The sequence below is a fragment of the Mya arenaria genome, chromosome 7 (assembly GCF_026914265.1).
Source record: "Mya arenaria isolate MELC-2E11 chromosome 7, ASM2691426v1".
Lineage (NCBI taxonomy): Eukaryota > Metazoa > Mollusca > Bivalvia > Myida > Myidae > Mya > Mya arenaria.
Window position 1 is genome coordinate 25,473,761 of NC_069128.1, and position 26,199 is coordinate 25,499,959.

Sequence of the window (26,199 nt, forward strand, 5' to 3'; positions counted from 1 at the left end):
TTTGTCTTTCTACTGAATAACATAACGGTCACTTGTCTCAAACGTTAATTATCTTTAACACAAAACACAAAGATCTATATAAATCCTTACCAGAATTATGCGATATATGAGGTGTGTTAGGGAAAATAACCTCCAATATAATAGCCAAATGAGGCTACATGTACATTACTAATTGCACAGGGCATTCTAAACAATCGTCAATCTGATAAAGAGGGCCATGATGGTCCTGAGCTGCTCATCACATTTCTTTAAAGTTCATGTTTTAGCGCAACTACAAAGTCTAATGCTGTCGGTCTGTCCTCAATCTGGTATGATAAGCCCTTCTGAATAACAGCCTTCAGCTGCACTGAAAGAGTATGCTCCCTGTCTAAATTACTTAACCCATGTGGCATATCCTTTCTTTGCATTGCCCGGATTATAACCTGGACAGAGTCGTCATTTTCATCATCCTCACTGGTCAAGTCCCATATGGTTTTGGCAGTAAAGAGCTCAACTAATGAACAACAGAGGCTCCAAACATCTGCTTGTGTTCTGCCTCTCCTAGCTTGCAGAAGAATCTCTGGAGCTTGATAAGCTGGAGTTCCTGGCTTTGTCTCTCTGCGATCTGCAACTGTTTTGGTCATGGTATTCATTACCTTCACCTTAGACAATCCCATGTCACAAAATTTTGCCGTTTCCAAATTTCTCGTCAGCAAAATGTTTTCAGGCTTAATGTCTCTGTGAATAACTATTGGATTATTATTATGTAAATATGCTACACCCTGACATACTTGCAATGCCACTGCATGTTTTTGAGGCACAGTAAATTCGTACTCATTGTCAGCAAAAAGCACATCATCCAAATTTGGACCTGCAATGAACTCTGTGAGAAGACAGAGACAGTCAGTATTGATTGAGTAACCCATCAGTAGAACAATGTTTGGATGCCTAAGATTACTGTTTGTGACAACTTCTTGCAACACTGACTGTTTCACAACTTTCATGCGTTTTATCTTAACTTTCTTCACTGCAATATCTGTTCCCAAATATTCACCTTTGTAAACCTCACCAAAACCACCCTCCCCTATTTTTTCCAATAATTTGAAGTCTCCAAACCTTACATTTAAGTTGTCAGTATTAGCATCCAACTGTGTAAACCCTTTTTTAACTGGTGGTTGCTCTGCAACTAAATTATCAGAAGAACCCATACTCTTTCTTGAGTTTTTTCCAGTAAGCTTAGCTTTAATATCATTTTCATTTTCATCCTTGTCCAGTCTGGTTTCCACAGAATCCACAAATCCTGTTGAAATATCTAAGAATTCAGTTGTAACATCACCCAAAAAACTTGTTTCTGTAACTGTTGAAATAGCATTTGAACATGTACACTCATTTTCGATCAAAATACTTGTTTCGGTAACTGTTGGTGCTTTGTTTACTGCTGCACCATATTTTTCACAGAAATAACCTGTTGAAACGGTGTTTGCATCTGAACCATCTTTTTCAAAGATTACACTTGTTGCAGGAATTGTCTGAACAGTCTTTGAACATTTGCCATCTTTTTCACAGATTACATCTACTTAAGGAATTGTCGAAATAGTATTTGTTCCTGTACCATTGTTTACACACATTGCACTTGTTTCAGGAATTGTTTCAGGAATTGTTGGAATAGCAGTTGCCCCTGTGCCATCTTTTTCATGGATTACACTTGTTTCAGGAAATGTAAGAACAGCGTTTGCACCTGTGGCATCTCTTTCATGGATTACACTTGTTTCAAGAAATGTTGAAACAGCGTTTGCACCTATGCCGTCTTTTTCACAGAATACACTTGTTTCACAAGCTGCTGATACAGCATTTGCACATGTGCCATCTTTGTCACAGATAAAAGTTGTTGTTGTTAAACTGTGTGTACCTTTACCATCATTTTCACCCAAATCACTTGTTTCAATAAACGTTTGTGTAACCATGTCTAGGCTAGAATCTGTAGCTGCTGTATTAGAAATGCAATCTTTCAAATCAGCAGTTATGCCAAAGTGTGTGGTGTTCAGATTTTCAGTAACCTCGCTGTCGATTCGCATATCCATGTCATATCTATCTGTAGTTGCGGGCAAAGCTATTTCAACACTCTCTTCAAAGGTGTACAACGTTTCGCCTACTTGGCATTTTACATTTTAGACACCAGTGTCATTTGTATGTATCAACATGAGATTAATCCCTGCTGCATATATGCTTTGATCCTTATACCATGTGTAATTAACGTTTTCAGAACAGTTTGTTACTACGCCTAAAACAACTTTGCCTTCATTCATTCCACATATCTCATTAGGTCCATGAAATATATATGCACTGTCTTGTCCAGCGACGTCTTGTGGAAAACTGAGGCCAGACGAAGTTCGCTCCATGTAAACCTTATCATTTACAGCCAGATACGTTACATTATAACCATCTTCAAGAGGGTCGTAATCGTCTATGTCATCAGGAATACCTGATAATTCCCTGCATTGTTTTGTGCTATGACATGTGATAATTGAGGTGTCTCCTGAATATTCTGATGTTTCATTCTTAGTATACTGTACATGCAGTCCTTGTATTGTCTTCCTGTTGGCAAGATAACTCGTTTCACTTGTTTCTTCCAGTGGCTTTATTTTATCATAGGTAATGCTTTTCGTCGAAAGATAAACATGGAATTGAGACGAGTACCTTCCTGTTGACTTCAAAAATTCTTGAAATGTACACGGTTGTTCATCTATATTGCAGAAGCGTTCAATTTTCTCACCGCTGTAATTAGTTAAATTCACTTCCATATCATTTAAATTTCCAAAAGAATTTCTTCCATTCGGAAAAAATAAACGTTTGCCGACTTCAATTATTGATTCCACTGACTGAGGCTCCGTTATATTATATTCCATCTTCCGAATGCCCCCACCTCGTCTTGATGTAATTTGTCTAAAGTCACCTTGACAGTAATGGCGCCATCCGATATGTAGCTTGTACATAGTATGACGGCCGCTAGGTTTCTGTTTTCTCTTTTCCTGTCCTGCAGCATCCTAAATGAAATAAGTAGAACATGTAGTCCTAAATGAAAAAGTAGTAGTAGTAGTAGTAGTAGTAGTAGAAGTAGTAGAAGCAGTAGCAGTTGTAGTATGAGTAGTAGTAGTAGTTGTTGTTGTGTTGTTGTTGTTGTAGTAGTAGTAGTAGTAGTACTAGAAGTAATAGCGCTAGTAGGGCTAGTAACGGTAGACGGTGGAAGTAGTAGTAGTAGTAGTAATGGAAGTAGTAGTAGTAGTAGTAGTAGTAGCAGCAAAAGCAGCAGTAGCAACAGTAGTAGTAGTACATGTAGTAGTAGTTAGCAGCAGCAATAGTAGTAGTAGTAGTAGTAGTAGTATAATTGTAGTAGTAGTAGTAGTAGTAGTAGTAGTAGTAGTAGTAGTAGTAGTAGTAGTGGTATTAGTAGTACTAGAAGTGAAGTTGTAGTAGTACTAGTAGTAGAAGTAGTAGTAGTAGCAGAAGCAGTATTATTAGAAGTAGTAGAAGTAGTTGTAGTAGTAGTAGTATCAGCTGTAGTAGTAGTAGTAGTAGTAGTAGTAGTAGAAGTAGTAGTAGGAGTAAAGGTTATAGTAGTAGTAGAAGTAGAAGCCGCCGCAGTAGTAGTAGTAGTAGAAGCAGTAGTAGTACAAATAGTAGTAGTTGTAGTAACTTCTATTATAGATCAATTGTATGCAAAGTTCTACAAAACAGAAATTAACAAGATTGCAGTGTGAAGGACAACTATATTCCCCACCGCCATGTATAAAGTTATATGAAATTCCATCCAGTAGTTTTCAAGTTATGCTCCGGACAAGAAAAAGTAACAAAGGAAAATAACTCAGTAATTAAGCAAATAAGTTATGGTTCTTGTACACTTCACTTCCTCTCATGAGCTCTACCATTGTATGAAGTTATATCAAATTCCATCCAGTGGTTTTCAAGTTATGAAATATGTTATATATATTTGCACCGCTTACAATCTTCTGTTTAGATAAGGAGATAGTGCATGTTTCTACCTGACTTTGCCAACGAACGACATTCATTAAAAGTTGCAGTGTTAACAATTGCTCCGCTTTTTCATCAAAAAATGGAGCTAATAAAGTGGTTTCCAATAAAGAATACCTTGTTATTGTAAGTCGTTCCCCTGCCAGTACCAAGACAAATCTATTTTTAGACATATTTACCATTTTTTCCTTTTCTTTTGGCTCACTGACTTTTTTAGTAGCAGGCACCAGAGCTTTCTTCTTCAGCTTTTTACTACGAGTACGAATATTTTCAATTACTGCTTTAATCCGCTCTCCTCTTTCCTGCAAAGTATGAAGTGTATTAGCTGTACATCTGACATTCAACAAGAATCTGAATTCTGAAAGAAACGACCAGTTACATGTATATATAAATTATTATTTTATTACACAACACGCTCCTTTCGGTTTCTTCGGAAATATAAAAAAAAGAGTAAACTATTCGAACTATTAAAGGCATATGCTACAGACCAGCCACGGTTTTCCTAAAACAACATAGGTAAACGTTGTGCACCGCATCATAATGCTTTAACCTGACGAGGAAGGTAATAACGAGAACGGTTAGTCCGAGGTTTATTTGTCGTAAAGCTTAAAAAAGAAAGAAATGCACATTTACCAGAAAGCCCGATAACCTATTAAATATATACTATAAGGGCGCATAATCCCCAATGCCCGAAGCTCAATATGCTGTAATAATCCAATTAAAATGGTGTTTAAGCATATCAAATGACTAAATAAGTCAAGTACATAGAGGTATTTATCTATTGATAGTATCAATAGTTTCATAGATCTATAAACAGGACTTAAGGAACCAAATTATACTCAGTTCACATGAAAAAGCATAGTACACTAGTACACCACTGTAATCCACCTAAATAAAAGGGTACTAACAACATCTAGGACGAAACAGCAAAATATGAATCGCGAACGAAAGGTCGAGGATACGAATATTGCATTCTGGTTACGAAACTGACGAGGACGAAACTATTTCCTTACAAGTAGCAGACTTATAACAAGTACTGAAAATTTAAGTGTAGACTCTTGAAGAAGCATATAAATTTACATCATATTCATATATAAGGGACTACAAAACATAGAAATTCTCACATCTATGGCCTTTTGAAAGCGAACAATCGGAAATTTACCTTCACAAAGAGCGAAAGACCTCGGACAAAAGATTAAACCGCCCCAATACTATTTCGAAACAATGCTAAACTGTTCCCCCTTTAGCTTTATTTCATTCCTCATCAACTTGATTAAGTGTGCATTGTCACACCCTATAGAGGTCCCATCGAAACGAGTTACACGGGATCTCGATGAACTTCAACGAATAGTGCTGTCTTTAAAAGGGAGCTCTATTCGTTAAAAACATTTGAAAGCCCACATACAGCTCATTTGATAGTTGTCACATATGGCTGGGACGTACATAATTTAGCAATGACGTGTTTATACAGCATTAAGTGTGAAATAATGGCCGGAACCGTTGACAGTGTTCGTGTTATTATCATATATTTTTTTGGATCAAAGGGCTTAGGGGACCAAACGCGGCCTTAGGAACCCAGTCCAAAAACAATTGAGTGCGCTATAATTAAATCTATCTAGTTCCTTATGTAGAGCTTTCTTTACAGGCGCTTCAGGTGAACATTTTTACCAGTTATTGAGCAGAACCCGATTTCAAAATCAGCTCACGATGACCTTTGACTCAGTGACCCATTTTCAATTAGGACCAAGTGTCATTGAAATCAATACATTATTTCCAGTGAATATACGACGATTTCAAAGGTAGGTCAATGTGACCTTGACCATTGACCTAGCAACGCTATTCTAGCAACTAATATGGTACTGTATGATGGTGGTCACGCTTCATTGAATTATACTCAGTAGTTTCTTGCGACTTGCGGGTTGCGATACCAATAATTTGTTAAAGAAAGGACTGAAGGACGGACGGACGGATGAACCACGGATGAAATGCGATAGTTTAAATTACAAATTTGAAACTACAAACGGCAACAAACAATGCTGATCTAAGTGGGTTTAAAACCCGATCCAATATTTAGGCTTTTCATTTATAGATATGTCAGATTGAGCTTACACATGTAGCAAAGATTCCCTGTTCCTGAAATGAATATGTTACAGAAAGGCCTACATTGTGCACTTTGTGACAGAAGAAAAACACGGGGAGCTCTATTCGAGGGAAGCTCTATATGGAGTGACAGTGCATACAAGTCAAAGTATTCAGTGAACTTTGAATTCTGCCCAAATAGCGTTGTGGAAAAGGATCCCAAGTGTTCCTTTCTAGTACATTAGAAATAAAAACCAAACACCATTTGTGCCGGTGTTTTGCATGAACGGTGCCATGCAAACAAAGTGTTTTCGACTCTTCTTTCCGAATTAATTGCAAATTAATAACACACTGTTCGCGGACGTGTGTATATATGTTTTGTTTTCAATTATTTCGCAAATAATACAAGAAAAAACTAAGACAAATGAACTTACTTCTTCTGAATATTCCTTGTCCGCCATCATGAGATGAGGCATGCATCTCAAACGTAATAAGTCAAAAGTCATAAGTCATAAGTCGAAAGTCAAAAGTCAAAAGTCAAAAGTCAAAGTACCCGTAAGTCGAAACTCAAAAGTGGCCCTCCAAGGCTTCCATAGTGTTCTATCCCGTCACATAAAACCCTTTCAAACGATGTAAAAACTGTATTGAGTTACCGTGCATCCAGATAGAAGCAAAATATCCTTTACATGAATGGAAATCAGAATTGAGGCAGTATTTTACTAAACATGTGTATTGGTTTGAAATTTAAACGCTAACCTTTGCTTTTAAAAGAAAAAGGCGGCCTTCAGCGAACGATTGGAACAAACAAAGCGAGAAATCTTTGGTAAGACCCTGGTTTATTAGTCTCGTAAAAGTGTAAATGGCTTAATATTGCTGATAATAAAATATTTTACGTAATTATTGGTACGTCCGAAGAAGGTAAGCAACACATTTATGACGATGTATTCAGTGTGGACATACCACGTGGTTTGTGACGTATCATTTAGTTATATCGTGAAGTAAAATACCGCTCGACTCAAAAAGGATTATGAAAAAAGACGAAATGGCAACGTTTACTTCAATGAACGTTTGTTTAAGTTACATTCAATTGTTTTAAGGGTTTTAATTGAAACACAATTAATGTGAACTACATGTAGGTGCACTTCTAACCTACCGACGACACATAAACTCCATTTTTGTCAAAAAAATACCAGACAAGCTTATGAAGAACATGCAACGTGTTGTTGGAATCATGAAGTTTTCTGATCAATAAATTGAGTGACATACTTAGCAGTGACATGTAGTTGTCATATATGTATATGTCTTCAATTTCTGTAAAACATAACCGATGCTCATTGCAAAACAGGTTCAAAGTGGGCTCATTGCAAGATGGAGAGAGGTCGGCAGTTGTTCCTAAAAAAACTGCTTTTCGTCATAACCAAATAGGTTTTGCTTTTCGTCATAACAAAATACAAACATTTGATATTTCTATATACTGTATGCCTTATTTGTAGGTATGTATATATCCTGAGGGTAGAATATGCAATTCGAGACTTCCGTTTTAAGGTAAACATGGTGAATATATATATAAACAACCTTTTGGACCAGAAACGTAATTTGCTTCTCGTCATAACAAACAATATTTTGTCCATTTTCAGCATTTGCCCACGATTTTTGAAAAAACTATAAATTACTCAACATGTCGCCTAGTAACCTAGTGTAGTGTACATTTTTTCGCTTAGCCTCCGCTAGGTTTAATTAAATGGATATAAAAATAACACACAGCGATAATCCTTTTTGAGTCGAGCGGTATTTTACTTCACGTTATAACTACATGTGACGTCACAAACCACGTGGTATGTCCACACTGGTATTGCTCAGTTAAAAGTCAGGTTTTGGTACGCTTACAGTAGTATAAAACAAGTATTTTCGCAGAATGTCATCTCTGCGTCTGCTGCTCCTGCATTCGATGTTTGCACGCGATATAGCGCAATCGGGTGTTGTGCAATAGTAACACACATTCTTAATGACGACGCGATGATTTCCACATAATTTTGCATCAATATGAATTAGTGTATTACTTTATCGACAAAATTAGCGCTTCACAAACGCCTACTCCATCCTTTTATTGACCGGCTAACCGAATTAGCGATTGATGCCATTTTTATAATTATGTCAATAACGCATTTATTCAATCACAACCCACTTTAAAAATCATTTGCGGACAGGATTTAATTGCACTTTTTGTATCCACTATTTTCGCACGGAAACCTGCAGCCACTAAGTTATCTCGTGGCGTCATTTCTGACCATAACAGATCCATTCTTTAAAAAGATGCCCACATTCAATGAGTCATCTTGTCAATCAATGTGTGCCCTGTCGTTCCATTACTCACAAGAGGTGGTACAAAGTACTATTAACCCGTGACGCGGATCAGTGAACATCATTCAAATCACACATCTACATTTACCATTGATGGCGCCACTAGAATAGCCGCAGTCGTCACGTGAAAGATATAGGGAACGTTGCCTGATAAAACTAGTACCGATAAAGAAAAACAGTCCGCCTGTACTCTACACCATTCTACAACGCTTTTTTCAGTTAAAAAGCGACAAGATTCGACGAAAGCTTCCGATGATAGGATGGAGATTGATCATACGATAATGCCAATAGGTGTTGCTGCGCCAATAACGAGCGCATGCATATCAATGCGCCAATTATTTGTGGTGTTGCACAAAAGTGTGGTGTTGCACGCAACAAGTACTTAAGCCACATTTCCAGAAGGCTATCAAACCAAAATTATCATTTCAAATTTCTGATGTAGTTTATGCGATGAACGTCCGATCAATAATATATTTACATATCAACATATATTAACGTAACAAAAGTGATACCATGTTCTTACGACAAATACGCGTTGTTGGACGTGCCCGCGAAAGACTATCGCTAAGTTGAATTTAAAAGCTGCATAATACATCCACTATATTCTTTGACGTATGCGTTAAGAAATGCTATAAACTTCTTTATTTTCGTCAGACACAATAAAACCTGTTTCTTGCATAAGAAACGTTCAAAGAACTTGAAATGGTATTTAAAAGAGTTAAGAAATATCACCGTAATGGTCCCCTGTGTTGATGCAGCATGGTCACACGAAAAGTGCCATTAATCAAGATCAAGAAATATCACCTTAATGGTCCCCTGTGTTGGTGCACCATGGTCACACGAAAAGTGCCATTAATCAAGATCAAGGCTGCGTCCTCTTGAGATTATATGTCAGATATCTGGATTTGACTCTCATATGTTACTTTTAGCACTTTAAACACAACTAAAGTCGTGATGGCGTCACGGCTGGGTCAATCCATAATGCAGACAATAGGCGCGGACATACATTGATTTACTCAATTAAACAAACACACATTAAATCATGGTGAATTAGGGGCAGCGGTTATTGACAGGATGCCGTGCAGCTTTAATTCGGGTCAACGGACAATCAAAGCATGATCCAGCGATAATAATGAGATCATTAACGATGGGTCACACTGTTGCGTAACACCTAGATTGATTCCCATGCCGTCATTAATGATGTGCCAGATTGTTACGATATAAGCGAATACCAATATACGCGAAACCTCATAAACGTTAAGTTTTTTTAAGTATTATTCTATACTCACTTTTCATTTTTGAATGTAGACAAACGTTAGACCATGACCCATACACCTGTAACATATAACTATGTACTTATCAAAAAGATACGATGCAAAGCTAACAAACACAATTTGGCCTTTAAAGTCTAAAAGATCATACATCTATAAGAATCATACATTGCATATTTAACATATTGCGAAAAGGTTTAATCCGTTTTTGAATGGTGTTGTAATATAAACGATAAACACTTCGCCACAGTATCGTTAATTGAAGCTGTTGACAAAATCGTGTAAAAGAAAATATTGTCTATGTGCGAGAAATCTTTTCTTAAGGATGATATTGGTTTATGCCAAAATATATATTTATTTTTTAATTAAATTCAAAATGCTATGATTTAGGTACAGTTTAAAATATAGCGATGATTTGGCGCTTTTTAACTAGATAATTTGTAGCTACACATTTACGAAGGCTAATATTTTTTCCATATGTACCTAAATCATATACTTTCTTGTTACTATCATTAAAGTCAGATAAAATGAGTGTGATGCATTACAATTGACCAAACAAGTTTTTGGATCAAACTATATTGTGCGCAGTTAATTTATCTTGTTTGGCCAGCTGAAAACTGGTACCTACGACTCTCATCTTTAAAATATTTCTTTCTTGAACAAGTACAAGTTGCAACAGGGCCATGTAGCTTTGACGTTATTTGTTTTTGAAACGCTATGGTACACAAAGTAGACAATTGGGGCTACAGCAAGCACATCTGTGGCGAACATTACAAATCATGCTACTTATCTTATTCACAATTTTAAAGGTTAAAAAAGTGAAGGAAGATGTTAAATTACGTGTTCTACTGGACAAAGATACACTGAAAAAGTTACAAAAACTACTATCGAATAAGGTATGTTTGCACTAAGAGCATTGATCAAAAATTCAAACTTTTATTATTTTACAGTATATTAATTATTAATTCATCAATTTAACAGATGTTGTTTATCGCGTTGAGAGTTTTTTGTGTAGAGACTTTGGGTGCCTAAGTTGATCTCTTGGCATGAACAATAGAAATATGCATTATTGTTTACTGTGCTGCATAAAATTAACAAATCAACAACTGCTTTAAGAGTAAATGTTTACAAGAATTAAAAAAATACACCAATCTGCGTTGCCTGCATATGTAATCTCCGATCTCCAGTATGCTACTGGTCTCGAAACAAAGACTACACGTGTTTCTGCAACTTCCTATTAAAGCAGTTCCGTGGGTACTGGCCCTAATCGCGTCAACATGCTGGTTTATAACAGGTAACCGGCTACGTTACGTAGCCGAACTAGCACAAGAGGTAATAATCACTTTAAATGTTAGTCACTGGTTCCCGTCTGCGCGTTAAGATTAAGAGCGCATGTCGGGCCAACTTTGATACATAATTTCAAACGTGAGAAGCAATTAAGGCCAATACCCTCGGAAGGATTTTTCAGCGATTTTTCTAAAATACATCTCTTGAATTGTTTTACATTTCTTTTTTCTACGTGTTACAGCAAATCTATTGCGATAAAAATGGTGTGCCTAACAGTTGGATCAAATATTTCATGAAAAACTTGCAAAACGAATATAATGTATACCATGAAAATGCGGTAGGAACAGACGGCATCATTCTAGTGTTTGGACAATTATGTACACGTATTGAGGATGACACCCAAGCAGCTCTAGATATGGCAAACATTAAACCAGGTAACACTTTGTATACATATTAACACTGATGCGCGTTATTTATTATATTGTTTTCACTTCAGTGAATAATAAAAGATTCTGTTCTCATATATTTTTTTATAATAGTAAGGTGGCATTTACGTTGTCGGTTTAAAATTTGAAATGACATCACCATAAGACCTCATGAGGATAGGTTTATCACGCGATTCTCCAATTAACGACAATTTAAATAACTAATTTGTTATTGTTTACATTTTAACATGAAGAAACATAAACATCGAAATCCAAAAAATATTTTTAAGGCTGTGAAAATGTCCTTCATTAACAAACAGCCATGAATCCGTACATTAAATTGTACTAGTATCTAATGTTTCGTCGTTTCAAGGGCCTGGTATTTATTGATCGTTTGATTCATATTACAGACGACAAGAAGAAAGTACTTGTGGTGATGTTCCATCGTGTGGGAGCAAACAGGACAAAAGACGACGTCAAAGATTGCCGCTATAAGCATGTGGATATATTGGACACATTACATGTTCCCTTTAAAGACATATAAAGCCAGTGTTTGACCATAGAAATACGAGGCAAATATTCCAAATAGTATTTGTTCTGTTACATCAAAAAAGTAGGCATAATTTGATTAATGTATTTATACTATTGTAAAATTGATCAAAGTTCAACTGATAACCGCCAATAACAGAGACTTTATTTAATATTTAATTTGTTGACAGTTTGCAACTATCGCAACAAATGTCAACTAATTGACTGAGGTCAATTGTGTACACAGCGGGGATTAGAGGGACCGTAAATTGTCCTATTGGCAACTAACCAGACCTGATATTTTTTCTGTAAATCGTGTATTTGGTGAATTTTATAGATTTTTTTGATTTTTTTCCGAGTACTCGAGTAGTGATTTGGTACTCGAGTACTCGGACGTTCGATCGAGTACTCGAGTACTCGGGTACTCGTTGCCATCCCTACTTTATTATAAAAACAATACAGATAAATACATGACTTCAGAAAGTCGTCGGCATGACAACCTTGCGTTTATTTTCCTGTGACATTGAATAGTTTGGTCCTTCCTTATATTCTTATCTTAAACAGACCGTAGTTATTAATATATACTGAACGGAACTGCCAACGCCCCGTTTTATCAGAGCAATAATTTGGTACCGTCCTTTCTTACATTTAACTACATTTCTAACACAATGGAACGTAAATGTTGGTAACAGTTTTAGGCATATTTTGTTTTGAGAGCAATGCTGTGATTATTTTCATTTTCGTTTAATACATTTTGCGCTTTACAGAAAATCAATACAATACAATTATTTTGTAATTTCGACAGCCATTCGACACAATGCCGTCTTATTGCAAAAAAAATATTTACATGTGGACAATTAATTAGTGTTGTGCCGATGATCGATTATAATCGACAATTGATCGATTATAGAAACAAGGGACGTAAGCGCTACCGACTTATTAATTATTTCTGGTATATGCAAGTTTATGTTAAAATGTTAAGGTGTTGCTATGTAAAATAATGTACTCATATGCTTATCAAGTCAATAAGTCACAACAGTGCATTATTAGATATTTTCTTTGTAATTAAACTGCTAAAGGACGGGTTATCAACTTGTCATGTTTCTGGGTTATAAGTGATTTTTAAAACATGTTACCGTTTATTTCTAATCATTTAAGAATTTAGTTTTCTCATTTTTCTGAAAGAAACTGTTCCTGTAAAACAGAGACTGTTTTTGTAAAACATATAGAATATTCAACTGCTTGTTGTACTTATTACTGACTGATTATTATAAAAAGAAATTGATATTCTTCTTTGTGTTTTTTGCACATGTATGCCATACTAAATGTAAGACAATAATTAGAGCCTGTGGTTTCACGTTCTGCAATAGTGACTTGTCATCACTAAACGATAGTCGCTTTCTGAATAATGTAATTTATATAAAGAAATCTACAAACACTATTGTAAGGGAACGTTGGTTCTTAAAACTGGTGCACTGTATCTGTATGTCTATAATATGATGGTCAAAGATAATCAAATTATAATTCAATCGATTTATAATCGATCATTGATTGGTTACATAAAACCGATTATCGATAGTAATTTTTCTGTTCGATTCCCAACACTACAATTAATGCAGTGGCATAGGTTAATATATTGATGATTATGATGGTCATTATATGGAATACGTGAACATAAATAAAACTGTATATTGAGGCATTGGAAGGTACGTTTAGTAATAATAAATTCCAATATTGAAAATAATTATTGCTCTTTAAAAACGATGTTTCACATACATATTTAAGTATAAGAATGGACAAAATATCCAAACTTGGTTAAGGGCATTTTTGTATTGATGTCCTTGTCATTGATTTTCACTCCCTCATAATAAGCAGCATCACTGTGTGTACTTTTAAATTTCATTTCACTCTTAACGTGTAAGTTGTGCACCAGTTAATGAAGCAAGACTAGTTTTGATGCTAAGCATGGAATGTTTTTGAAACATGACTCAAAGAAGGCAGATGAAATTCACCACTATACCAAGTTTGACGTACCTGGAGTCAATCATTCTTTAGCTATCGAACGAAATCGGATTTTAAGCTCAAAGTTACCATGACCTTGACCTCTACTAAATCCGAGGTCTCTATGCCAAACCGTGTTTTTCATTATTGATAGGAAACTGATTATTTTTAGCTTACGGTCACAACGACATTGACCTTTGACTCACTGACCTGAAAAGCAATAGGGTTTATCTGCTGGTCATGACCAACCCGCCTACAAAGTTTGAGGTGCATGGGAAGATATTGATCGAACACCGATTTTCAACTTTAGGTCACCACCAACTTGACCTTTCATCCATCACCATCAATAGTATTTTGTGCATCTTTATGTAATGCCAAATCATACTACCAAGTTGTTTGAGGTATCTGAGCCATAATGAATGTAAACCGATATTTAACTTAATGTCACCACGACCTTGACCATTGATCCTATGACCTCCAAAACAACATACTTAATACCATGGTCAATGGTCTATCTACCTCGAAAGTTTAAGATCCCTGGGCCTAAGCGTTTTTCAGATATTAACCAGAAACCGTGGAAACGGACGGATGAACGGACAGACGATCGGATAACTATATGACATCATTAAGAGCATAAAAAATCCAAGGGCTGTAATACAAACAATTAGAAACATAATGTTTAATGTTTTAAGCTATGTGTTAAGTGTTACACAAGGTTTGGATGAATGAGCAAACATATATACTCTTCCAGTTTAAAAGGGGTTTGATAAGGCCTAAAAAAAATATGTCTGTTTCGGGTAACCCGACCCTACCTATAAAAATGCGCCGACCCTAACTATTTTTTCCGTTTCTGAGCAAAAAATATATCCGTTAGCGAATAGAGAGTTACGAAGGGCGGATAAATACAGATTTTAATCAGAATTATTGTTTATATGATAAAACAAAGTCAGGCAATGACAGTAATGTGGGAAAGACTGCCATGTGCAAGAAAACACTCTGAACTGACAGATTTTGAAAAAAAAAAATCCCTACCTAGAAATTTTGGGAAGGTTACCCTAAACAAACTTTTTTTTTGGCCTAATAAAACAGGAGCGTATATGAAAAAAAGCAATGCAAAGTAATTAAAACAAGTTTAATGGTATTTGTTATCAAAATTAAGCATTTATGATATTCAAATAATTCACTTGATTGTATATTTAACAATGGGCAAGAATATAATTTTCTGAAGAAAAAAATCTACACTGTACTGAGAGGAATGACCCGTATCACAGAAGCATCTAAAGTAAATATTTCAATTCATTATCAAAATAAAAATGATGTATTTCCAATTTTCTATTTCTTTAATCAGTTTGTTACATTGTTTGTTCATGAAGGTCAAACATATTTTATCGTCTATCTTTTTAATAATGTTGTTTGCTGGACCATTTTAATCACTGGCGTGACACGCTAATGCACAACATTGAAACGTATTCAATACTGACGTCGCGTTTCCACGCGACATCAATAAAAAAATATTGAAACATTATCGTATGTTTATACGTTTCGTAAAATAAACAAAAAACAAACATTGAATGTTTCAGTGTGATATCGATTTTATTTCATCATTTTATTACAAAGCCACAGGGGAAAATATGTACCTTCGGTGATCAAGTGATGAAAAACATGGATATCTTACTTTAAAAAAACAACAAAAAAAACATTTGCTTTCAACGGATATTTGAGCGTTATTCTCTTTCTAATATTCACGACCTATTGAGTGTCAAATCCCATCACTCGAAAGCAAAATAGAAGTGTGATTATAATGGGAAATGTGTCTGATAGTGTATTATATTAATACTAAAGATATTGTAGAGACGCTTGGTCTGTGCATTCGGAAAACTTATAGTGATTTGTACTTACACTCAGTTTATTTTAAGTCAAAGGATGTTGCAAGTAGTAACCTGTGAATTGTGTATGATATGAAATTAATAATACAATATGGAAGAAATCGTTGATATGCATTAATCGTTATGGACTCATCCACTTGCATATCCGAGATTGATAAGCATCCCGCAATCACCGCTTTAATACATTGGATCATCGACAATCGTTGAGCGCTTTCAGTATTTAGATTTCTTGAAAACAGTTGCGAATATGTAGACAGCACGGAGTCGGCACTGACGACAACGATTACGATACATGCCAATTTCAACGACATTTGTTGGCGATTTATCAAGAATAAACACCTTAATACATTTCACTACCACTTACCAGGTGTTTAGCTCTTAATATTTAAAATCAGCATGTACATTCCATTACAACTTAATCAACAAGTAGTAGACAGAAACTGCTTTCTCCATGAGCTTTCACTCATTTTCAAAAATTCGCCAGAATTTCCATCACAAAAACCATTTCGGAGTGCCGTTCATAAGTATCATGCTACTTTTCGACAGGCATGCATCATTTGGTCCCCGGCTTCATACCTCAAACAGAAGCGTCCAGGAACCAGTTTTAAACGGAAGTGCACGGCCAAATATAAATAAACCTTTTGTCCGCTATTCATAAGTACGCGAGTCAAGTAGCGCCCAAAGGCGGCTGATTCATATTGTAAAATATATTCTTCGACTGTAACTCCACAATATTAACAGTGCATTGTTAAATAAAAACACAATGGTTACACATGAATTGTTTGTAGGTTATACCTTTCTCTTATGACACTAGTGTTTTATGAAAAACGTATTCAGATCGGCTTCTTTCAACAAAACATCGCCATTCGGAACTATCTTAGCAGGTGCGCGTTGTCTTGTGCTAAAAGTCTGACCCGAGAGCTGACCATATAAATGAAGAGGGAAAACGCTGGTCAGAAAATTGAAAATTGAATTATTTCTGTTGAATTAATTTTTATGGGTTATTTTAATTTCCTTGTACTATTGAATGTATTATACCTGATTTATTATAAATATTTGTATAATTTATAAGAGCGTTTAGTTAAAGATGGATGACTTTTTAATCATTTGTAGATATAGAAGTATCAATCCAGATCTAGGCCACATCACGTACATTAAATAAATTTCAAAACTCGGCGACCCATAAAACTTAAAAAAAATATCAAAATATTTTCATTCATTTTTTGGTCAGCCTTTTCCTCCATATCCATTGTTCAGCCCTTAGGTCTTCCTTTTAGTATTCAAGGAATTTGATTGATATGTTTCAAATGAGTATGAATACACATCGTTCCAAGCATCTTCCAATCATCGGCCGGCAAGTTTCGGTGAGTGACTACTTACAATAGAGTTTTCGAACGAATTTAGTTTGTTCTTTATTTTGGTAACTTGTTCTGATATTTTGAAAATGATATGTAGGAGCACATACAGTTGAAAAATTAGTTCGGTCAGTTATTAAGCTATAGATATCTTACTTTGTAGGAAATTAAAAGTTTTGTTGCTGTTATTATTTTCGTTCACGGTTCAGTTAAAATTCTTCCTATTGACAGGAGTCCTACACACGCTGTCACAGAACAAAACAAGAAAGACCATTGATGCAAAGCATCAAAGGGCGCCGTTTAATAGTTTATGCATTTGTTATATGTTGAAAAACAAGGAATGTCAAGGCCAACAAGCATATTATGGTGCATTGAACCGCATCCATGAAATTCTCAAAATATTTGTAGTATTCTGCTTGACAACATAGGCGAAAGCATTGAAATTGAAAAGTTTCAAGTTGAACATTGCATTAGGGGTGGGGTACATTAATGAACACGACAGAATTAGGTTGCTTGTGCTCTGTACTTTTTGTCATTGCCACCTACCCATATACCAAGTTTTATTTCAATACCATAAGTAGTTTTAAAGTAATGCTCTGGTCAAGAAAAAGCGGCAAAGGGCAATAATTATGTAATCAGCTTAAAAAGAGTTATAGTAATTGTGCACTGCACTTCCTCTCGTTGTGCTAAATGACATTGAATGATGTTTAATGAAATTCCAAAAAGTAGTTTTCTAGTTATGCTCCGGACAGGAAAAGATACAAAGGGAATAACTCTTGCAATACGCTGAAATAGAGTTATTGTTCATGTACAATGCAGTTCTAATCATATAGGGGGAGGGGGCAACGTCACCATACTGGAATGGCAACTTGTAGGGAAGAAAAGTTACCTCATTCATCATAAGGAATTGATATGAAATAACAATTTAACAATTTTTGTAGTACTTTAATAAACATTATCATTTCGTCTGAAAGTTGCAAACATAAATAGAACATAATTATTGAACTGTTATATAAAAAGTGAACATTGTTTACTAGATGAAATGCATTTATAACATAACATGCCTTGTTTTTAGCTGTTTAATAATACTAAAATGTAATGTAAAATTGCATAAAAATCTGGTCAATGGAGTTATTATGTTAACTTCTTCATTTACATAGTAAAGAAGAGTTGAAAATGGATGTTTTAGTTGATATTAACACAAAAACAGCATGTGTCTTATTGGACAATGGCAATTTTTTTAAATATGATAAAAATAACGCATTCAAACTGAATATGTATCAGACTATGTATGAAAGAAATAATACTGTTTCTATTTTTCACAAAGGTTTTGAAATACAACAATGCACATATATAGGCCAAATAGGCCAAATATGCAAAAATATAATAGTAAACAATGTGTGAAAGTGATACTGAACACTTAAAATAATTTCTTTGTGCATTAAATGAATATATACCAGAAAAGCAATACTAAATCAAGTCCAAAATGTATAATAACATGAAGAACACCCCTTTATGAATATCTTCATAACAAATCAGAGTACATGTAAACAATAATCATTTATATCATTAGTATCAAATGTGTCTAGTTTAAAGTGTGTTTTCATTTGCATTAAATTACATTGTAATATATACCAGAAAAGCAATTATAAAAATCCTTAAATGTATAAGAAACTGAAGACAATAAAGAATAACACCCATTTATGAATATCTCTAAAACAAATCAGAGGTCACCTAAACAATAATCATTCATATAATTAGTATCAAATGTGTCTAGTTTTTGTGTGTCTGTTCATTATCTTTAAATGACCATCTTTAAAGTGAAACTCTTATTTGAAATCAATACATATAATTGTATTTATAACACACATCAAATTGAATGATAAAACAATAACTACTTTCTAAATAATGCATTTACTGAAATATTGTTTACTGATAACAAGCTTGTGACCCTGTTTATAATAGCAGAAAGCATGACAAATATTACATGATTGGTGATTGCTAAAAGATTTACTGTGGTCTACTATAGTATCACAAGGCAGAAATACCATGTTTAATGTTCATTCTTATTAGCAAATTGAACTCAAGATCCTTCATTAGAAACATTGTTGTTGACATATATCAACCCATTAAAAAAATCAAAACAATAATACAATAATATTAATTGTGATAAGTCTTATATGGGAGTAAGAGTGCATCTTTAAAAATAGTGTGTGTTTTTTTTTCACTTAAATAGGTAACAATTCAATTTGACAAATGAGACAAAAGTTAGGAAATAGAAGTAGTAATTGTACATAATACAAAACAACAACAAAAATTGACAAAGCTCAATATAACAGGAAATCTATATGAAAACACAAATCCTTAAAGGCCATAATTATTTAAACTGAATTAAGGTAAGTAATACACACTTTTATAAAGCTTTTACCAACAACATAATCATTATCATGGAACACTATGGGACTTTTATCCAAATTTTGAAGTTTTTTTTACCGTGAATTAAAAATACTTTGTCTATATTTGATTTTTTTTCCACATTATCAGAGATTATGAAATAAACACAACAGTTTCTGGTAAAATAAACTTCAGTTAACAGAAAAATTAAGTTCAACCGAACATATTATTGATACACATGGAAAAAATCATTTTGATTGATCTTGTGAGTCTTCGGAACAGAGCAGTATTTCGATGATTGAAAATACATAGCAGTTTTATAAATTCATAAAAAATAGTTAATAATAAAAGAACCTGCTGAACTCATTTTAAATATTTTCTATGATGTCTAATGAACAATTAAAAAGACAATTTATGATAGTTTACCGTTCAGTTTTGAAGAAAATATACATAATGTCATGTAACTATACATTTTTATAACTAATAAAATGCTTAAAAATCAACCTTTTTCTTGTAAAAATTGATAAAGCTTAATTGGACTTATTCATAAATGTAATCATTCAAATAAATGAATTTTACTTATGATACTAACTCAGAATTCAGATTTAAAAACAATGAATGTACTTTTAAATGAATATATATATATGTAAAGAAAGAAGAACACTAAGTAGGCAGTAATGCCCCTCCAAAAATGTCAGAGTGAAAGATCTCAACTAATGTCTTTTTAATATTATAACATGTAAACAGTCTCTGTTGGTAATCGATGGCTATTTGTTTTATTTAGTCAATGGTATTCTAACATTTAAAATTTTTCACAATAATTCTTCACTCTTCAACATTTGAAGTTTGGTTTGTTCCCATGCGTTTGTACTTGTAGTGTGTGCACAGATGATAATTACTCAATGCTGAGTCAATGCTGATTTGGTTTTCATGCCCCTTCAGGTTCTTTACCCATCTAGAATGTTTAGTGCTGTAAAAGAAAAAAAGACTTTCTAACTAATTTGTATAGATAATAATACTGCCATACATATATACAAAATAAAATATAAACAGTTTAATATTTCTCAACATTATTTAAAAACAACAACAATAAGCTGATACATACATGTATATGATATAAAGAAAATTACTAAATTTATCAATAAAATTCATCATCACCACCACCATCACCACCTTCACCACTGGATTATTGAATACAGTGAGTTTATAAAACAACAAACACCAACTCAAATATGTTTTATATGAAATACTCACATCATCTCTATCAAATGTGACTGCCTTGTGGATCGACATGGATGTCAAATATGTCTCAATGATCCAACAAAGTATTTAATGCAGGCTGGAATTCTTCATATAATAGTAATATTCAGTCATTTTCCTGCCTGAAAGAAATTAGACTTCTGATTATCAACCAACAGAAACTACAACCGTAAAATACAAATGCACATGTATTAATTATACATTCTGCACTAATATCCGTTTTAGCCAAGAGTAAGGGTTGGTAGGCACAAATGTGTAGTTGTTGTGCATATGGTTGATAATGATTCACAACAGTATGGCGTTCAACAAGACCTACACCAAGCAAATGAATGTCGCTTGTGTCCAAGCTGTCGTGGCTTCCAGCCCGAAACCATACATCATCTTTTAATACAGGTTTATTTTGAAAATATGTAGTTTGTAAACAAATAATGGGTATTTTTAAGTCTAATATTTTTTCTAAGATAAAACAATTAAATAAAAGATTACATACTCATATCATATACATAAATGATGTACATAAGTACATTTAAAAATATGTAACATGTACATAATGCACCAGTCAATTGTAACCACGGCCCCCCAGGTCTGGGGATATGCCGGGGAAATGTGTTTTTACCTTTCAGGTGGCCTCGCGTGAATGGGGTGGTTTTGTCTTTGAGCAGGGAATATGCCTTACCTATAGGCAGATGGCGAGGATTTGACCATCTGTTTGTCCCCGCAGGACGAGGATTTTACCCGGGGTTGGCTGGACCGAAAGTCAAGGTCCCAGCTATTCCTCGGACCTGGGGGGGGGCGTGGTTACAATTGACTGGTGCATTTTAAGTAGATGTAAAGTACATGTATGTAACATGTATATTTATAGTACATGTACTGGCTAAGGTCACAAATCCGAACTCTTTTTGAGGTTTTTCACAATTATCTTGGAGAGTTTTTGTTAAAGTAAGTTAAAATTGCGTATGAAACATCTTTGGTTAATGTGACAACATCTGTCAAATTACAGTTTCACGATCTCATCAATTTCATGTCGAAAATCCTTCATTTTATGGACAGTAAATCACCTTTAAATTTATGCTTATGAAAGTTTTTACCGAACACTTGAAAAGCGCAAATACATGGTCATACAATTATAATTAATAAGTATGCTATATTAAATAAACACTTAACTGCAAAGTTAATTATTGTTTCCAATGTTTTTTTTAAAACATGCAATTCAAATGTAAAGCGTGATTTCTATTTATAAATACCTTGAATGTAGGTCAACATAAACTTCTGCAAAACCTAAAGATGCGCGTGCGCCCTCTGACGTCATTCCCCCATGTACTACATTTTGATCTTTAAGGTATAAACATTAAATGGCATTTTTTTGAAAAATACTTAATAAAACAAGATGAAACTTCACAAGTGTAGTCAAGGCAAGCCTCTGTATTGATCTTGATCATCGAATAATCGATCACGGTAAACAAACGCGTGTTTTAGCCGGTGTTCGGGATTTGTGCCCTGTTCGGAAATGTACCGTCGACCAGTAGAAATATTAAAACGCTGTCTTAACATTAAGCAAATAAAACTGATTTAAGAATTCCAAAGATAAATTAAAAAACAAACATTTTTGAACACATAAACGTACACAACTACTCAAGGATACTTACATGAATAGCCCTTTGATACGAACATCCCAGTTCCATGCTGATTGTTGACATTAGTTTTTTCGACAGAAAATCTTCTCTTACGCGTATATAATTCACTTCTAATCCATGTTTTACTGTAATGACTCAAATTGTTAGATGTATCGTAATCAACTGTCAGTGTTTACTTATTTTCTACGTATATTCATAAAAAAACTTCACCGAATTTCCAACTATTAATCGACGATGTAGAAATTCCATTATTGACCTATGAATAGCGGGGAAATACCTTCTGGTTCTAAAAATAGCAACATCCGGATATGTGTAGTATTCTAAAAATAAAACAACTCGGGGGGCAATCGTAATAAAATTTTACTAATGTCACCTTCAACACATTAACAAATAAAGTTATGTGAACATTTAATTCCAATATCGATTAAATTAAAGAAAACAGCTTACCTCATGGTTTATTAATGCAGTAAACATAACAAAACAACATGAAACATAATTATTCCCATTCACATAATTACCGGTCCACACATTTTTCATTTCATTCGGAACTCCTCCGAATGTTTACATTTCCGGCAGATGATATTACAGGTAACCAATCGGAAAACGTAAACGAATCGGGAACAGTTATTAAACTTATTTGTCGTTCTTCCGATATAATGTTTTGAAGATAAATTGAAGACAATCTATTCAACCATAAATAGCATTTTTAACACCCATGCAATCGCCATCAATTTGCATTTTTTAATCATAATAAAATAACAGTAAAACCAAACTGTCAATCAACTTAAAAACCGCTCCTACCACTAACTAAAATAAATTCCCATTCCATAATAGGCGCGCACTTCAGTGCGGCGCCAACAAGGACTATGAATGCGACTGACTCTAACGTCTATGTGTAAAGTGAGTATTATTTTTGCCATCTAAAATGAAATTATTGTGCATCAGCTTTGTATAGCCTGTCGGTCTGTATTTAACTGCATTTAAACAAAACTGTGCAATATAGTCGTTGTTTACATCAAAGTCTAAAAATAGACGTAGAATGTAGGTTAAAGTAGGGTTACTCAATAGACGGCGTAACTATTACAGTTAATTTAGGTTTGTTTTGTGTATTAACTGTTTTTATTGCAAATGCTAAAAATTCATGGTGTTGCAAGTATCGAGTGTGCAATTACACAGCTCAGAAACAATTTATTCATTTGTTTTGTTTAGGCCTGAAAAAATACATTTGGCTCGGGTTACCCGACCCTACGTACGGTAGAGGCGCCGACCCCACCGTTTTTATAGTCAGTTTGTTAAAAAAATGAAAACTGATGTGCGTTCATAGCGTAACGGTCCGCAGTAGGGGGCGGATGTGCGTTCATAATAATATTCCGTATAAAACGGAAACTACGTTCGGTATACGTATGTAAACTTGGTTGGTAATATGCAAATTAGCAAAATTTTAAATAGCACGCTTGTTCAAAAATATGATTCCATGCAATAGCATAAGAATTCGGGCTTGTTCATCCAAAAGTCTAATTTCGATGACAAGGATAAGGCTAATATCAATACTGAATACTGGCCCTGGTTTCAACATTTATCACTGTATAGCAACACTATTAATTCAACCCTTATTTTATCATTTTGAATTATCATTTTGAATTATTGATTGGAGTTGTTTTAATTTTTTCCAGCATCTATAGCACAGTATTGACGCACTACAAATGAACCTTATTCTTCAATTTCCATATAAAAAATCATTAAGCTGATCAATTGATAAAATAGACATCGCCATTTTAAAATGAAACATATGTATTTGCAGATGTATTCCGTTAATGAAGCCTTAGAAAAAAGAGGGCCATACCCCAGTCTTTGCCTGTGGGAATGTGGTACCACAGGAGGTCAGATGGCATTCCATGATGGAATAACATTTCTTACCAAATTCAGCAGGTCAAAAGTGCTCTTTACCATCCACAGACAGTATTTGGCAGACTAGGAACAAGAAATTCCACTATATGTAATAGCGGTTTGGTTGTGAATGAACAGCAAATGCATCCGGTGCTGGTTTGTTAACATGCAGGGGCTGCCACTGTCTTCCTTTAGGATAACAAGGATGTCAGTTTCCAGAAAAATAATCCAGGTATGGAATCTTTCATATATCATACATTTTTTCAATCCATTTTACCTTCAAATATAAATTTAACTACTGAAAAATATCTAACTATCAACTTGCTGATATATCAGTTTCTAAGTTTGCCCTAAACTCTTTCACACAGCCACCATTTACATGTATATAACTTTGCTTTTGTATAGTGCTAGTACATATTTTTTTGTGTTTCTCTGTTAATGTAAATCACTGAGTTTATTAAGCATTTTCTTCTTGTCTTCTAATGTAGGAAGAACCCCAGGTCTTACTGTTCAAGACGCAATGAGGTTGTGACCATCAGGCTCAAAGCTGTGGAGAAAGATGTCTGGCCGGGAGACATACTGATGTTATGCTTTACTGATGTTGTTGCCAACACCTACAAACCATTCACTACAACTACCACAACGAACAATGTACTGATAATGCAGGTGAATATAATTTTAGAATAACCATCAGATATCTAGAAAATCTAAGCTGAGTGTCATTTATTTGGTCCAAAAGCCTATGATCTTTTGTCAGATCAATAATCATACTTAAAACAACAAGCATCAATGCTGTTTGAAAACTTTTTTTCATTTTTGTTTCATTCAGCTTAAGATTTGTGTTTGTCTAGATGATACATCATACATTTTAAAGAAAAAAACAACACTCGTTGCCAAATACAATACATTCTTTATTTTGTCTCTAATTTCAGCTGTATTTCTTATTGATTGTTTAAAATATGTTAGTTGATAGGTATTTTGAAGTATTCAAGGTTTGAATTTATAATTAGCATATGTGAACATTTGCAGAAAATCTGAGCTACCTTTGTGAAAGAGGCCAAGAGAGGATTGGATGGTGGAGTTTCAGATGACACAATGCTGACTGTTTCCACCCAGCTGATTTTGCTTCCTACAGGCAACAGAAGGAAGTCTTCACTTTTATTTTAAACAATTCAGTTTTAATGCCACCAATTTGTCAAGATAACATGTAACTGAACATATTGAAATTACACCAACTTCCTTCATTAACACAAACTATCTGTGTACCTGGACCATCAGCTTGAACAGTATACTACTTCAACTACCATTTCCTCATATTCAAACATTACTAGAAAGGTCTGAAAGGCAATCATGCTAAATGAAGAATGAAAAACTCCTGTGTTATAAATTCTGCTGCAACTTGAGATGACCAGTATGTACAGACAGTGCCAAATTTTTTGCATTTATTACTTGTGTCTTATCTGACAGTGCTCTATGCATAGATATTGTACTTGAAGTTAACTATGATTTTATTAAGATGCGATTTTTCTGTATTGATGTTCACATACTTCAATTTCTGTTGCTATACCAGTGTCACTAACAGATAATCTAGATGAATTTGTTTTTATTTATTTCTACCACTGTTGTCTGTGAACATTTTCATATCTTATAGTTAGTACACTTCATTATATACCGGGCAGTCAATGTCTTATTTCCGATAACAACTCAGCAATAAGCCTCTTGACATTTCTGCTTTGAATTGTCTATATATTTTTCATTTCTTTCTAAGTTTGAAGTCTAATCACTGTTAAAAAACAGGCTCTACTTATGGCTGCCTAGAAATG

General features: G+C 34.3%; 2 protein-coding genes across 2 annotated transcripts; both read right to left on the reverse strand.

Moving 5' to 3' along the window:
- Positions 1-248: 248 nt before the first annotated feature.
- LOC128241030 (probable serine/threonine-protein kinase DDB_G0267514) lies at positions 249-2,060 on the reverse strand. The gene is made up of 2 exons (XM_052958015.1): positions 1,592-2,060; positions 249-1,279 (listed from the first exon to the last, which is right to left on the reverse strand). The coding sequence occupies exons 1-2, from the start codon at positions 2,058-2,060 to the stop codon at positions 249-251; spliced, it is 1,500 nt and encodes a 499-aa protein (XP_052813975.1).
- Positions 2,061-2,147: 87 nt separating this feature from the next.
- On the reverse strand, positions 2,148-4,303 carry LOC128241031 (uncharacterized). Its single transcript, XM_052958016.1, has 2 exons — positions 4,188-4,303; positions 2,148-3,023 (listed from the first exon to the last, which is right to left on the reverse strand). The coding sequence occupies exons 1-2, from the start codon at positions 4,188-4,190 to the stop codon at positions 2,148-2,150; spliced, it is 879 nt and encodes a 292-aa protein (XP_052813976.1). The 5' UTR covers positions 4,191-4,303.
- Between the last annotated feature and the right edge of the window lie 21,896 nt (positions 4,304-26,199).

Excerpts from the sequence above, each read along its gene's own strand:
- LOC128241030 (XM_052958015.1), bottom strand. The coding sequence starts at position 2,060 with ATGGATATGCGAATCGACAGCGAGGTTACTGAAAATCTGAACACCACA. Across the intron at positions 1,280-1,591 it reads TGCAATGTGTGTAAACAATG|GATTTGTGGATTCTGTGGAA; the intron begins GTACAGGAACAA and ends ATATTTCAACAG.